The 16,869-nt window shown below is 38.1% G+C and overlaps 1 protein-coding gene across 3 annotated transcripts in view; it reads left to right on the top strand.

The window, feature by feature from the left end:
- TMC1 (transmembrane channel like 1) overlaps positions 1 to 16,869 on the top strand; it is a 238,850-nt gene that overhangs the window by 208,034 nt on the left and 13,947 nt on the right. For all 3 annotated transcript variants that reach the window (XM_032290922.1, XM_032290923.1, XM_032290921.1), the window contains exons 14-16: positions 939 to 1,067; positions 10,187 to 10,254; positions 14,796 to 15,035. In XM_032290922.1, the coding sequence (XP_032146813.1) occupies positions 939 to 1,067; positions 10,187 to 10,254; positions 14,796 to 15,035 (437 nt within the window). The remainder of the gene's footprint in view (positions 1 to 938; positions 1,068 to 10,186; positions 10,255 to 14,795; positions 15,036 to 16,869) is intronic.

Here is a 16,869-nt window from a genome sequence, read left to right as displayed (position 1 = left end):
CATCCAGCACCACGATAGCATTTTGTTTTAAGGGCTTACAATATAATATACCATTGTGTGGACATTTAATTTGTTTTATTTAATAAATCTCCCAAGCATATTTGAATTTTTCCATTTTCAATCTGGAAGAAGCAGTACTTTCATGATTGTATGTACAGATTTGTGCACGTGTGTGAACACTGCTATCACAGGCATTTCTAAAAGTAGTTTTCTTGATCAAGCGCCAAACATTTTAAAATGTGGTGGATTTTAATACATTTTTCCCCAACGTTGTGCCCAGTGTAACTTCTCCGTCAGTTTATGCTCATGCTATTTCACTACACTTACCAATATGAAGAAACATAGATTTTACATTTATCACTCTGTGAGGCAACAACTCATTCTTTTCATTGGCATTTTTAGTAGTGAGGTTTAGGTATTTTTCGGTTTTAATGGACTGTTGGTATATGTTCTTCTGTGAATTTTTAATTTGTGCCTTTTGCTGTTTTCTTTCTTCATTGGATTGTCCGCCTATATTCATACTGATTTGTAAAAGTTTTTAACGTGTTAGCAGTACTCATCCTCTATCATATATGTTGCAAGTACTTTTTCCACATTTGTCTTTCAAGTCTGTGAATAGTGCCATTCACCACATAGAATTTTAAGCTGCTGTGTGGTCAATATTTTCCTATCTGTTTTTGGTTCTTGTATCATGCTTATAAAATTGCTCAGTAAAAAGAAAACTTTTGATTTAGTAAATGGGAAATAATTATTTTTAAAGTGATAAAATAGGAGTGAAATATTTTTTATTTTCTTGAAATGCCTAGTCATTTTCTTCTTTTGCCATTAATTGTAGTCTTCAAGCCAATACTTCTTTAGAAACATGACAGATTTAATGCCAACACTAGGACCATTTGAAGACCGAACTGTGTGTTTTAATAGAGATAATATTTCAACAGGAGTTTGTGCGGCTGACGGTCTCTGATGTTCTGACTACCTACGTCACAATCCTCATTGGGGACTTTCTTAGAGCATGTTTTGTGAGGTTTTGCAATTATTGCTGGTGCTGGGACTTGGAATACGGATACGTAAGTATGATGTTAATTTTGTTCTTATAAGATTTTTCCTTTGTGATTCATCGTTTACACACACTATATAAGGGAAAGGCATCATAGAGTTTACTAGGTGGGATCATCTTTTTAGATGTCAATAAATGAAGACTAATGAGTACATTTATAGTACAGAGAAGGTCAGTCTTGTGTATCATAATTTACAATATTCTCGTAAAATTAGCACAAGATAGCAAAAGCAATGGACCTCAACTTGTTAGTTAAAATGTTGAACTCAGTAAATCTTGGCCCTGTAGCCCATTCTTCCTATCTAGAAGCAGGGAAGGATGGCTAATATCAACTGCATATTCTATTTATGCCTTTGAATTCTACTAAACTCCTGGATATTATCATGTGCCAGTCACTGTGCAGCAGTTGCAGTGGCAGGATAAAAGGATTTGGTAAATATGGTACTTGCTTCACAAAGTTCACAGTCTAATAAGAGCTTGACAGAGACACAAACAAGAGATTACAGAAAGTTCAAGGAAGGCCTAATTTGCTGTCATGCATCTGGCACGTTGTGGAGCTAAATTCTGGCAGGGGTGGCTTCTTTTCCTGAAACAACGGCTCCAATTTCTCAGAACCACACTGATGCTAACTCCATCACCAGCTTTCTCTCTATGCTCAACCTCAGGTCCCCCAGCAAAGTCTGAGGTCAACAGCACACTCATCACTCTGTGACTAGCAGATCGTATGGCTTCCACTGTCCTCCTTTGCAGTCAACCTGGCTTCAGTCATTCCAGGAAATATGACCTGGGGATTGGTAGTACTCATTTGCTTAAAATCTTCCAGTGGCTTACCAAGTACTTAGAATGACTTCTAAATCCATTTCTAGGCCTTCAGTACCCTGGATGATCTGCTTCTTTTCTTTCTCTCTCAAGTCATTTGCTACCACTTTTGCTCTTGCTTTGTAAAGTTCACAAACATGAGCTTCTTTTTTTTTTTTGAGACAGAGTTTTGCTCTTGTTACCCAGACTGGAGTGCAATGGCGCAATCTTGGTTCGCCACAACCTCCGCCTCCCAGGTTCAAGAGATTCTCCTGCCTCAGCCTCCCCAGTAGCTGGAATTACAGGCATGCACCACCACGCCCAGCTAATTTTATATTTTTAATAGAGATGCAGTTTCACCATGTTGGCCAGGCTGGTCTCGAACTCCCGACGTCAGGTGATCTGCCCACCTAGGCCTCCCAAAGTGCTGGGATTACAGGCGTGAGCCACGGTGCCCAGCTAATGGGCTGCTTTTTATGCTCAAACACAAGATGCCCCTTACATTTGCACTTGCTGTTTCTCCCTCAAGGGGTGCTGTTGCCCTAGAACTTGGAATAGCTCATTTCTTCTTGTCATTAAATTCAGCCATTCTGTTACCTACTTAGAGCTTCTCTGACCACCTATTCTAACATAGCTAATCAGGCACTCTTTATTTCAACACACTGTTTTGTTTTCTTCATAAGCTGTGCAACTATTTGACATTACTCTTGTAAAATGTATTTATGGTCTATCTCCCTGTGTTAGAATTAATACTCTATGAAAATAGAGGCCCTGACATCTGTTACTTGAGCTGTACAAGTCACATCGCAGGCACCGCGTGTTGGCTAGCTGTTTGAACGTTGAGCCTCGCATCTTAGCACCATCAAGGCAGCACTCTCTATTGGCGGAACTCTGCCTCCTTTGAAGCATGTGCCTACAGAGTCTCGGTGTTTGTAACGTTTTTGAGTTCTTGAGCCAGTCATGCTTCTCCCCTCACCTGTGAGGCAATATCCTTTATAGCTGATCTTCTATCTGTTTTATCTCATGCCCTCTAGTCTCTAGATAAGTCCCACATTTAGGACTGTTTTCAAGATTTCAGGCTAGATCTTCTGTCTGACTGTCTGACTTTGAGATGGTACCTTTTATGAGGTCATCTCTATCACCCTCATTGAAAGTGCCTCCTTGGACTGGCCAAAAGCAGTTAGGTAATGCTCTTCAGTGAACGACAGTGAGGTAACGGCTATAGATCCAGGATGCTCTTGTGTTGCTTTCTCATTCTTTGCTATGAGGTATTCAGCTGGCTTTGTTTCATTTCTAATTTCCTTGCCTGATTCAGCTCCTCTGAGGCAGACATAAAAATGGCCATTTCTTCCTTAGACCGTTCCTTGGCTTGTGCTTACCTTTTATCCCTTGGCTGCTTTCTTCTGGCAGAAAATCTGACTGCAAATATGAAGTCAATATAACATGACCTGGATGCATAAAAGCTGTAATTAAATGACTGTAATTTATTATTTATTGAGTGCTGACAGTGCTCCTGGGTTAGTACAAAGTACAGGAAAAAAGACAAGTTCCTGTTTTAGGTCATAAAGAATTTTCTCCCACGTTACCTTCGGAAGGCTCAAAAAAGCTCTGTGAGAATCAAAACAAGTTTTAAAACATTAATGATGGATGATGAATCTTTGATGTAGATCCCATTGTCGTTGACTTATCAAATGGATAGCTTACACTGATGAGGGCCTACTAGGTGCAAGCCATTATGAGCAAACTCTGTGCTAGGTGATAACAGAATACAGGGTTGTAGAAGATGTAGACTTACGGAGAGGTTGCACATTTGTCCGGCAGGGTAGATTCAGCTAAAGAATATTTTTGTTTGGTATGCCAGTGGTGGTGGTTATTTTTGTTTCATTTTTTTATGAGCTAATATTTTAAAATGAGAAGTTTTACATAAAAACACATGGATTTCTTGTATTTCTTGAAAGGACCGGCAACATTCAGTTCATACTCCCACTAGGGAGAAATTGGCTAGAGTTGAGAAACCATGGCCATCTACAGTTGGGTTATTCGTTCTCCAGTTCCTCATACTCTTCACCACTCTTCTCTTCAAAGCTACCAATATTGATAAGGAACATAAAATGTAAATGCCATAGGAGAACTCAATTGTATGGCCCTTTGGAAGAGAGAGAGTGAGAGGTACATTAGTAGAAATGCAGACATGGAGGAGGAGACATTTGAACTAAGTCTTGAAGGATGGTCAGGATTTCAAGAGATGAAAGGAGTCCCTTGTGGAGGGACAAATGTAAGACAGGGGCCCAGAGCTAGACAGTATGGGCAATGCAGCCATAAATTAAAAAAACTGGCCGGACACAGTGGCTTACGCCTGTAATCCCAATGCTTTGGGAGGCTGAGGCAGGCAGATCATGAGATCAGGAGATCGAGACCATCCTGACTAACACGGTGAAACCCCATCTCTACTAAAAATACAAAAAATTAGCCGGGTGTGGTGGCATGTGCCTGTAGTCCCAGCTACTCGGGAGGCTGAGGCAGGAGAATCTCTTGAACCTGGGAGACGGAGGTTGCAGTGAGCCGAGATCACACCACTGTACCCCAGCCTAGGCGACAGAGTGAGACTCCATCTCAAAAAGAAAAAAAAGAGAAAAAACCCACTAAAATGAGGGTGTATTAGAGCAGAAAAGGCTGATAAAAATGTTTCTCTGCTATTCTCCTAGACCTACCAATCAACAATATGGTTTCAGAAAGTACCTGTCATATAGGGCAGGAGAACCTGAGATGGGCAGAGGAGATACTTGAGAATTCTGTGAGAAATAAAAGAGAAAAACGTGGTCCTTTCTACTATGCACACACACACACACACACACACACACACACACACACACACACAGCATGTGTTTTTTCTTCTGAATTCCAAAAATAATGGCAGTTTGTTGTAAAAAATTTGGAAAATACAACAAAGCTAACAGAAAAGTAAAAATCATAGGTTATCTCTGCCACTGAGATTATTTGAATTGTTGAATCAAAGTCTTAGATAACAAGTGCCACATAGTTATATATAGTAACATAGATTTATATAAATACACACATATATACATTTGCGTATGTATGCATGTACACAGATAGGTAGATAGGTTGGTTACCTGCTTTTATTTGTTTTACCTACCAGTGACCATTTCCCAATACTATTAACTGTTATTTTATAACATGCCTTTTAAATGGTTGTATACTATTCTGCATGTGAACGTAGTATAATTAATCTAATTATTTTTTAATTTACTTTGAGTTGAACTTTGTCTAATTTTTCTTAAGATAATAAGTGTTTTGATGACATTTAATTATATTCATGTAAATAAATGCCTTCATAGGTAAATCATAGTGCACACATTATTTTCTTACAATAAATTTCTCTGAGTTGAATTGCCCAGTCACAGAAAGGGCCTTTAAAAAAGCCTATTCACTTTTATTACAACAGCCTCAGTAGAAACTCTGCAGATTTTACCATTAGATTCAGAGATCTATAGAATGCTAAAGTTGGGTGGCTTTTGACACAGTCAACTGTAATGCTTGTTTTTAACATGTGAAAAATTGCACCTGTGTGTTGAAATGAGGTTCCTAAGTTTACGTAGTGAGAGAATAATAAGGACAATGAAGTATACTTCTGGACCAAAATGTTATGTTAAATGTACTGAATTATATACTGGCTTTATCAAAGTAAGTTGGGTTAAAAGGGATTGTGAATATTTTTCAAGTCATAAATTTATGGTCACAGTGTTATCACAACAAACCTATGAAGATTAACTAAGGTGGGAAAATTACTGGCTTGGAGCAGATTATTAGACCAATGTAAGTTAATGTAATGTAAGTTAGTATCTCCCATGCTTCTCTGAGCATAGGTCTCAGTGTTTCAAAAGAGTTCATGGGGAGTAGAATAATTTGTCCCTAGGAAGGATTTTAACTGCTCTAATTTAATACAAAGTACGGCCTCTTGTAAACACTTTGAGTTTTCTGTAACAGTTCAATGCAGAATGTCTTTATCTTCACTTCAGTTTTCATTGACACCATTCTTGCTATTTACCAACAAAGCAAGTGAAGAATATCCAGGAAGAAATAGAATTAGATTCAGGGCATGATGGGGTAAAGGAATGTTCAATAAACTCAGCATGATGTTCACAATTGTATTTTTAAGGTAATCATTGTTCAGTTTACATAAATGGCGATGGGAAGTGTGCTTAAAGTCTGATGAAGGGTGCTTAAGATTATCGGTAAATAAGAGGCATGTAATTGACTGACTACCTGAGTGGATTCCCAATCATATTATATTGTATTATATTACATCTCAACGTACTGCTTATTTTGTGTGAGAAAATCTACAAAATACATATGTTATTCCATGTGACCATACCAGCAATGCTGTGAGCTGGTATTATTGTTCCTACTTTGCAGTAAACTGAGGCTAGAGGATGTTAAATAATTGCTCAAAGACACATTGCTGGTTAGGGGTAGAGTTAGGCCTGAAACCCGAGTCTCATCACCTTCAAAGCTATCAACCAAATTTCTATCATGTTGAATTTTCACTGTAATGCTTGACTCTAGAAATTTTACAACCTCTGCTAAAACTTGAATAATTCATGCATCAAATCTATGGCTTTTGGAACTCAAAACTACTACAGGTATGTTCCTAGCCTTACACATACCTGTAGTAGAATGGAGTTAGCAAATGAGATGGGATACAGAATTAGAAGATCAACTATTCTCTAGCTGGGAACATGGAGATATTATATATCAGTTCGGGAAGGTATCATGATAAAGAGTAAGTAAGAAATCATCACCATCCCATGAGGAGTAGAGAACATGGAAACAGGGACAATACAGACTGTATTTTAAGTGCCCTTTGAATATGTGGACAGGATCTGTCTGCAGTTAACAGGATCCTACTCTCAGCTATGGTTGAAGTACAAAGCCTCAAGTGCTCAATCATCCTAGCAGATGAGGCTATAGTGTGTCTTAGATCAGTGGTTCTGAAATTTGAGCATGCATCAGAATCCCCTGAGGACCTGTGAAAACAGCATTTCTTATTCAGTAGATCTGGGGCGAGGCCCGAGACTGTGCTTTTCTAACAAGTTCCCAGGTGATGCAGCTGACTCTTGTCTGAGGACCACACCCAAGAGCCACTGCTCTGGAGCCACAGCCCAGGCCAGCTTGCAGCTCTAAGCAGAGTGATTCCAGCTGTGGGAAATGGGATTTATGTGGAGAAGGTCAGGCAACTCATGCTGTGACAGAATTAATTCTCTCTAAGATCCTGAATTGCATTTCATGTTATCCACAGGTTGGCAATCTGCCTCAAATAACAAAACTTGCAGAGAGAAAAGGGATCTTCCCAGGCCTTTTCTTTGTCCAGTGAGCACCACATGTCTTCCCTCTGGGTGGATGACCTAGCACATCACAAGCAAAGGTCCAAAAATTAAACAACATCATTTCCAGTCCCTTGACTATGATGGACTTTAGCCCAAATCCACACGTGCTTTTCTGGTGCTGGCCCCCAACAGTCTCGCCAGCAATAAGCAGCCATTAGTGAGTTTATTATACTTATCGCAGTCAAATAATTTTATGATCGCAAAGTTCAAGAGAATCTATTTTTTCCTTTTTCCATAACCATCTTTTACCTTTGAGTTTTTTTCTGTTTTAGAAACTGTTTTTAAAAATGTATTGCAAATTGATTTATATTTATTAAAGTATTGCTTTAAAATTTTAAAATAGAACGTCATGTTTAAAAAAGCCTACCTCTAAAAAAATGAGCACTGACTTTTATACTATATACATAGTTCAGAAGTTGGCAAACTTCTGCTCTAAAGGTCTAGATATTTTAACCTTAGCAAGCCATAGCATCCCTGTTTTAACTGCTAAACTCTATTTAGTACTAGTCATAGACAATATATAAATGAATGAATATAGCTGTATTCCAATAAAAATGTATTTGTTAGAACAGGTGGCAGTCCAGAGTTGGCACATGGACCATAGTATGCTGACCCTTGGTCTAGTTCATTTTTATTGATTTTCGTGTCAGGAAACTAAGCCTAATGAGATAAGTGACCTGCCCAGCTCATCTAGCTAAGAAATGGTAGAGTGAAGTCTAAAATACAGATTTGAATCCCCGTCAAATGTCTATTCTACAAATCCACTTGGTCCAGTATGACCACCCTATATCCTTTCTCTGCATCAGGCCAATTTATATATCAAGGGGTTTGTTCCTCCAGCTGCCCCTGCCACAAACACAGCGTGAAGCTAGGGACCCTAGGGTGTCCTTTATGCTTTCTAGTTAACTAGTTATAAAATATTTCATCTCAAATGACCTTCAGGAGGTCGAGAGAGTGAAGAAAATAGGTATTTAAAACTTTGAGCTTTTTCCATGTTCAGTAGTTTGGTGGGCTTACCTCATCACACCATTCTAAGGAGGCCAAGGTTTAAGGTTTGATTTTTAAACTGGCACAGAGGAAGGCTGTTCCAAGGCCACAGATGGCACAGGCCACCCAAATGAGCGTTTTTTAGATGTGTTCTATGATTCACACGGGGCACCAGGGGAAAAGTGCTGAAGGTCATCCAGAGCAGGGCACTCCCCTAGAAGGAAAGAGACCCAGAGTTAATGTTCTCCAGAAAAGAAGCAATTCATTTATTCTCCATGAAGGAAACATTTTTTTTTTCATTGCTGATTTCAGAACAAAAACTGTCCACCAAACCTTTTTGCCTCTTGTGAACATTGCCCTTCTAGAAAATCTGCAAACTACTGAAACACTTTGTAGCTGTCCTTCAACAGTATCTAAAATGATACTCCAATTATCCAGGTCATCTTTGTTCTGTTTAATACACAGGACTCTTTATTATTTCATTATGTATCATCTTATTTTACCTTGAGGGTTAACCATTCCTGTTATGCCATACTTGCTGCTCTGTTACAAGGCAGATTGTCTTTATGTTTCAGTTGAATAGAAGAGTAACACTGCCTTTTAGGAAAGTGATGAAGTTGAGGCCTGGATTCATGAGACTCTTGAGCCCAAGCATTTGAAAGCTGGGAATGGTTTTGTTGGAGTTCCAAATCAGGAACCAATTATATTTTTTTTACAAGTATATTTTTGAGTTCTTGGGTTTGGGAGGAACAGAGGCTCTCCTAAGTCAGTGTGTGTGTGTGTGTGTGTGTGTGTGTGTGTGTGTGTGTGTGTGTGTTGGGGAGGGAGTTGTTATGGGGATACGTGTGGTCTGAGCAGCTAGGGACCTGGCAGTATCTTGGTCTCTTTTTCCACGGTCTTCTTGGCATTCTTATTTCATATTTTCTGCTCTCTTATTCCCTTATTACCAATTGGTCAGTCTCCTCTGATTCTCTAGCCCAAATTAAATAAGAGCCAGTTTTATTGCCCTTGCTAATTAGCACTAACTCCATTGTTAGAACCTCCTGTTAGGATGCGTAATGTATCACTAGGAAGTCTTTGGATGGACCACTCTATCACAGTTTCCCACCAAGTGTTGCTGCCCTGAGCGTGATGGTATTATCCAACACATGAAGACTGGACATTGAATTGAATAACTTCTTAAGCTTTTGTTACATTTCTTTTGCTATATTTATTTTATGTTAAAGTTAATTCACATTTTCATTAAAAGAATTTTTAATATGAAACCTTAGAAAAGGAAAATTATAGTCCATCACCCACATATAAGCTATGACTATCTTGCTGATTATTTTCTAGTCTGTGTGTGTAGTTTCATATAGTTGATTAATGTGTGACTTTATATTTTTTGTTTAACATTAGAACACAGTTTTTGCTCATGCACATAAATATTCTTTCAAAATGATTGTAATTCATTGCAATATATCATAGTATAAATATACTGTATAAACTTAACTAATGTTCAACACTTAGATGGTTTCATCATTGCTTGTTAAAGTTTATCATCACCTCAGATAATTTTATTAAGACAGATTCTAGAAGTTTTCTTGCAGAGTCAAAAAGAATAAGATTTTTAAAGCTTTTAATATGTAGTCTCAAATTGTTTTTCTGAAAGGTTGCTACAGTTTTTACTTTCACCAGCAGTGTATAAGAAAGCCTGTCTTGCTATTCTTTCATACCATTGGATGACAACATTTTAAAATGAGTCTCATGTTAAAAAAAAAAAAAAAAAAAAAGGTGCTTTCTTTGTTTTATTTATCTCTGGTTACTTATCCTAGTGATTATTCTGCTATTGTTGCTGAAGGAAAGTAGTTGAAACCTTAGCCATGCCTACGCAGAACCACTTGCCTTTCAGTTTTGACCATGTGAGATGCTAATCCAATGAACACCGTGTCTCCTCTAGCCTTCGTACACGGAATTCGACATCAGTGGCAACGTCCTCGCTCTGATCTTCAACCAAGGCATGATCTGGTAGGCCAGCTGTTGGATAGCTTATCACTTACAGAAAAGCCTCCAAGGTTATTTTTGCATAAAGCGCTGAATCCTGGTGTTAGAGGAGAACACAATTGATGTCTAACTCAATATTTACTTTTGCGAAGTAGATGCCTGTAAATAGTTTCTGTTTTTTTCCATATCTTAAACGTCAATCATCAAAGGTGTCGCTCTGTTTTGCAGGGCACTCCTTCATCAAATAATGGGAATCTATGTTTTGGTTGGTAGATTTATTTGAAGACTATATTTTTACATTTTGTGACACCAGGATCTAGAATTGAAACATTAATAATTACATTACCACATGTTAAGTATGAAATAGATTAACCTAAGTCCTTTCTGGGAGACTGAGTTTATTTAGTTGTCACTACTAAATATATTCAAAATGTAACTTTTAGCTAATTTTAAAAATAATATTTTATCAAATCCAGTAGTTTATCGAGATAAAACACGTGTTTTATGAAGGTCAAGTTAAAATATGATCTTCATTTTGTAACTTGTTTCACAGGGCCATTGGCACATCAGAATAATTTTTTTTTTCATGTGTGAAGGGTTGTCATATGTTTCATAGGGCCATTGGCACATCAGAATAATTTCTTTTTCATGTGTGAAGGGTTGTCATATCTTTTGTCAAATAAAAGCATTCTCACTGTAAACTTGACAGGTTAAGATGAGTCGATACAGTAGAAATCGTTTTTGAGTTTAAAAATTGAATCTTGACATCTGATTCATCTGGGGACTATGTGTCTTGGAAATCTGTCACTTCAGATTTCCAGCCTACAAGCAATTACTATCGGGCTACTTTATCCTGGGGACATGTAGCTAAAACAATATTATGCTATCAACCACACCACTGTGCCATTCACAAGTGCCAGTATAGACTCAGTTTTTGAACAAGCTTCATATATTGCACAAATATAGCTGGGCTGAATTACTAAAACTTTGGGTGCTGGCAGACACTGGACCCCTCTGCAAATGTGAAAACTGTCTTGTTTCAGTCACACAAAGACCACCCTCAAGGGCTCTGTCATCCTCTCATGGGGACTGTCACATTCCTGTGCCTGACTAGGTGAATCAATATGGAAAAGACACTATAAAAATGTTATTTCCTCCTTGGTCAGGTAGGTTTCAAAAATCTGATTTTTATACCTTTCCTTTCTAAATTTTCCAAGTATGACTCACATGTCCAGAGTCACTAAGGAAGGAAATGCATCCTTCATTTTCCAAGCAGTGGAAAATCTCAAAGTCAAGGTGGCCCAGGGAATGTCTACTGACACAGAAGTAAAGGGAGCAGCTTCTGTGGGTTCTGAGCTTTCATTTCCTAGAGTTCAGTTTGCTGTCATGGCAGAAAATGGCTAACACAGCTATGGGAGTAATGAGAAACCACTGTTCTGTCAGTGGCTTTTATACAAAGTGTCATAAATCCCTCAGGCCTTGTGGGTACCGTTTATGAAGACATCTGCTGCACGTCGATTGTGTTCTTTCAGAGTTAAGACAACAGATTGGCCTAGAAATACGTTTTTATTGTCAGAAAAGCTGTTATAATGGATGTCCTGATTGGTTTCACTTGTGATTTTGCAACTATTTTAGTCCACTATTGTTCATATTGAAATTCTTAAATATCAAAAATGCTTTTCCAGTTCTCTCATGGATAGATCCATTATCAAAATCTCTGCACTGTCATTTTCTATTTATTTATTCTTCAGACAGTGGTCAAGCTTGCTTCTGGCTGGTTTGAAGAGAGTATTAGAACGCAATTGCGTTTTTGAGTATACAAAGATACTCACACTCTTTTCGAAGTTCCAGATGGAAACTGACTATTATTCTATTATTCACCTTCAGGTCAATACTTGGCACAAATACTCTTTTCCTAAACCTAGGAGGCTGTTGAGGGAGGGGTATGTCATGTGGAGGGAGGTGTGGAGCAGGTATAATGTAAAATTAGTAGGTTCATTCTGCACAAAGGTACTCACACACAATTTTTCCATTATTTTATGAGGCATGAGGATCTAATGCTTGAGTTTAATCATTTTCTACAGAAACAATGAAAATGGCATGGGGATTTTTTATTCAGTTTCATTGGCTTGTGACTGGAGACATCGAATTACTGCTTTTGGAGACGCTGAGTAGTGGAGGTTATTTATGCAGATGTTAACATCAACATTTATAGATAAAATCCATTTTGTTATGATTTGGCTGAATGATCAGTAACCTTCATTTATACACTTATTTTTCTGAAATACACATGATGGTTTCTGTGCTAATATTTTTAAGTGATGAAAGCACATACTATCTTTATCATAGCAGTATATAGAGAAATAGCAGAGAACACAGAGTGAGAGAGAAAATGAATTTGGACACTGCTCCAGCACCACTTCATTGGGTACCCTCAGCCAGGTTTATCACCTTTTTCCCCTTACTTTCTCAGTTGATCAGATGTGAATAATTTACCTGACATGTACATGTCACTGAAGTAATAGGGAGAGTTAAATAAAAGAAGCTTTCATTTTCTTTGATCTTCCTGGAAGAAAAGCATTTTATAAGGCTAAGGTATTACAATGATTTTTACTGACAGATGATGGGATCAGGTCTGGGTAAGGGACTTAGTGAGCCGAGGTGATAAGTGATTTATGAGCCTATAGGATGAGCATTAATATTCAGATATTATGCCAGGACTTGTTTTTCTAGGTTATGGCTCTTGAGTTATTTGTTCAAAATGTCTTTGTGATATTTATTTTTAAATTTTAAAGTTTATTTATAGATTCATGCACAAATAATAAGAATATACATACAAACAATGTGCATGTATATAAATACAAATATATGTGGTATTAGGCAAGTCTCAATTTTGAATTATGTGCAAAATTACATTTTAGAATCGATTAAGTTATGCAGCAATGAAACAATCTCAAAATCTTAGCAGCTCTTAAAAAGAGCATGTTCAATGTGGGGTGGAAGAAAAGCTTTGCTCTTAGAACTTATCTTCACTTTGGAGACATAGACAGATGGAATAGGATCTATCTGAAACATCGCTATCACAGTAGCAGAGAGAAGAGAAGGAAAAACCACACGGGGCTTTTAAACTTTCTACCCAGCAGTAAGACACCTACTTTCTATTCATACTTTATTGGCCGAAACAAGTGATGTCGCCACCTGATTTTTAGAAAGACTCAAAGTGTATTACATCAACAAGTATTGGTATTGTTGGATATAATCTAGTGCTTTGCAATTCTAACCCATTAGCTGGGACTATCACTTGCTTATTTGCTCACTTTTTTGGAGTTCCCTGTCTCTTGCTGTCCTGTAACAAAAATTCACTGTATTGAAGAACCCAAATTGTGACAAGATTCCACTTTTCTAAGAAATGAGTTAACTTTGGGTTGGCAAAAGTTCAATTATAGTGAAAAATAATTTCTTCATCTAAATTTAAAATGTCTCTGTAATGTACCAAATTTACATTGGATTGGCTAAACAACTATTCTGCATATCCAGGAAGTACAAAATGCTAAACCTAGCGAGAAATGTTGAGGGCTTCACTATAGATAGGACAGTTGAAAAGACAGGACTCCCTTTACATTTTTAAAATAAGTGCCCATCTATCTTCTTTTTGATTTTGAGATAATAAATTGCTATTTGTATTGATTTATAATGCTAATGAATTTTCTCACCCAAGAAGAGTGAAACTTATTTTATTGAAATAATCAACTAAGCCATCAAGTAAAAGTGACCTTACCTAAGTGGTTCCCACCTAAAATCAGTATTTTAAAATACTTATCAAAGCTCCAATGCACAAAGCAGAGAATTCCCAGGACAAGCTGAAGTAAGAAAGTAAACAGATAAACTAAATTTAAATAAATGTGTCAATTGTTTTTCTCAAAAACCTATAAGCTAGTTAGAAATTTTCAACAAAACACTGTTATCAGGCATAAATACATCTTTGCAATCGGCTTTAAAACACCATACCACCTACAAAGAGAAAATGATCAACATCAGAAAAAAATTATTTTAATTTTTTCTTTCATTAAGCAAAACTTTTTATTTTCACTTGTGCAGTCCTGGTCCATTGCAGCCCTCACCTCCTGTCATTAAGCAAAAATTCATTATTCATGATAAAAGTAATGAATTCAAATGCACAGTTTATTGGAATAGGAGTGACTTTAAGGGTTATTTTGAACAAGTTATATTTATAGATATATTAGTCAATGATACGAGTGTTAGGAACAGTTAATTTTAGAATTAGAAGAAAGAAGTAAAAGAATTATAAATATTGTTTATTCTGTTGTAGTTTAAATTCACTAATGATAATAGGTAGAGTTAGTTAACAGCATCCTATCTATGAAAGAATTATGATATGCAATTCCTACAATAATATGGAAAATGGCAAAATGTGTTTAGAAGATGGAAATAGAAAAATGCAGTTTATGAAAAGGGTTTGTGCGGTTGAAAGTGGTGGTCAAGGTGCAGTGTGACTTTGTTATAGAGTAGACTCAAAATTGAGCAGAGCTCTGTTTTCTTTCTAGGATGGGCTCCTTCTTTGCTCCCAGCCTCCCAGGCATCAATATCCTTCGACTCCACACATCCATGTACTTCCAGTGCTGGGCCGTGATGTGCTGCAATGTTCCTGAGGCCAGGGTCTTCAAAGCTTCCAGATCGAATAACTTCTACCTGGGCATGCTACTTCTCATCCTCTTCCTGTCCACCATGCCTGTGTTGTACATGATCGTGTCCCTCCCGCCATCTTTTGATTGTGGTCCCTTCAGGTCTCTTGTTTTTGAAATTTGACCTGGTCATGGTGTTCTTTCAGGAGTGGAGGTGGGAATAGCCATTCATTTTATAAGCTATTTTTATTCCCCAAACAATGGCATTTTTGGTTGGTAGAAATGAGACCCTTTGGGTATTCAGGTTCATTAGGTGACATGGAGATTCTTAGGCAAGTTCTATCTATTTCCGCATTTGGGAATCATAAAAGAGAAAATACTTTATCATTTTCCAGGCTCTGCCTGGGTAAACCATGTATGATGAATCTGAGCTATTTCCATGTTAGGAGATAGCTAAGAGCAAGGTCTGATGACACTGGTCTGGATGTGAGTTTGCCTGACTCAGGGCCATCACATCCAGACAATCAGCTATTGCTACTTCTCATGTGTATCATTAGAGAGAGAACAAGAGAGAGAGAGAGAGAGAGAGAAGGAAAGAGACAGAGAATACCCCACACTTTACCTAGAGGAATCATTATTAAATACTAATGAGCATAAAGAGGGCCACCTGGGCCAGGCGCGGTGGCTCACGCCTGTAATCCCAGTACTTTGGGAGGCCGAGGCGGGTGGATCACGAGGTCAAGAGATCGAGACATCCTGGTCAACATGGTGAAACCCCGTCTCTACTAAAAATACAAAAAATTAGCTGGGCATGGTGGCGCACACCTGTAATCCTAGCTACTCAGGAGGCTGAGGCAGGAGAATTGCCTGAACCCAGGAGGCGGAGGTTGCGGTGAGCCGAGATCACGCCATTGCACTCCAGCCTGGGTAAAAAGAGCAAAACTCCATCTCAAAAAAAAAAAAAAAAAAAAAAAGGGCCACCCAATTTGTTATCCAAAATGCCACATGCTAATGAAAAAAAATTAAGGCTGTTCCACATATATATTCTCTCCTAATTATCACTCAAATGAGGAATCAAGAGTCACAAAGGCTCCTTGATCCAATGTAGAGATGTACATTTCCACAGTTCTCTATGGCAGCGTTCTCTTCCCTCTATGACACATATCAGAAAGCTAAGTCCATGGGATCTGGAGGATGAGGTTTCTTTCCCTAAAGGGTCTTAGAAATGATTCTACCACAAGTTCTCCCAAGAATCTCTGCATGTTGAGTCACTTGCCAGCATGCTCTTGAGCTGTTTCTCCTTTTCAGTGAAGAAAACGAGACTGTAAAAAGCCATGTGGGCCGGGCGCGGTGGCTCATGCCTGTAGGGCCAAGGCAGGCGGATCACTAAGTCAAGAGGTCGAGACCATCTTGACAAACATGGTGAAACCCCGTCTCTACTAAAAATGTAAAATTAGCTGGGTGTGGTGGCGTGCACCTGTAATCCTAGCTACCTGGGAGGCTGAGGCAGGAGAATCACTTGAACCCGGGGGGCGGAAGTTGGAGTGAGCCAAGATCGTGCCACTGTACTCCACCAGCCTGGTGACAGAGTGAATCTATTTCAAAAAAAACACAGCCATGTGAATTATATGCATGATGCTGTAATGCCTACATATAATTCTGCCTTTATGTTGTCAGACCCGTTATTTGATTAAAGTCAAAAGGTTCATTGCTAACAGACTAAGTATATGAGAGACATTTTCACTCTAACGGTAGTTTGAGTTATTGCTTTGCCAGAAAACAGAGAAAATATTAAGTCAGCTGATTGAGCTAAACCAACTAAAGCTCTGTCTGCTCAGAAAACTGATGCTGACAAGCTCTGTTAATTCCTCTGTGTGTGTGTGTGTGTGTGTGTGTGTGTGTTTCCAAGTGGGCTGAAATAAATAATGCAGACAGTGACATCTGGAGACTAAATATGAAATTACAGTCTTGATGGAGACATCGTCTCAATAAATCC

This window comes from Sapajus apella, unplaced genomic scaffold (assembly GCF_009761245.1).
Source record: "Sapajus apella isolate SASKATOON/1434 unplaced genomic scaffold, GSC_monkey_1.0 scaffold24, whole genome shotgun sequence".
NCBI classification, from domain to species: Eukaryota; Metazoa; Chordata; class Mammalia; order Primates; family Cebidae; genus Sapajus; species Sapajus apella.
This window is presented reverse-complemented; position numbering and strand designations above follow the sequence as displayed.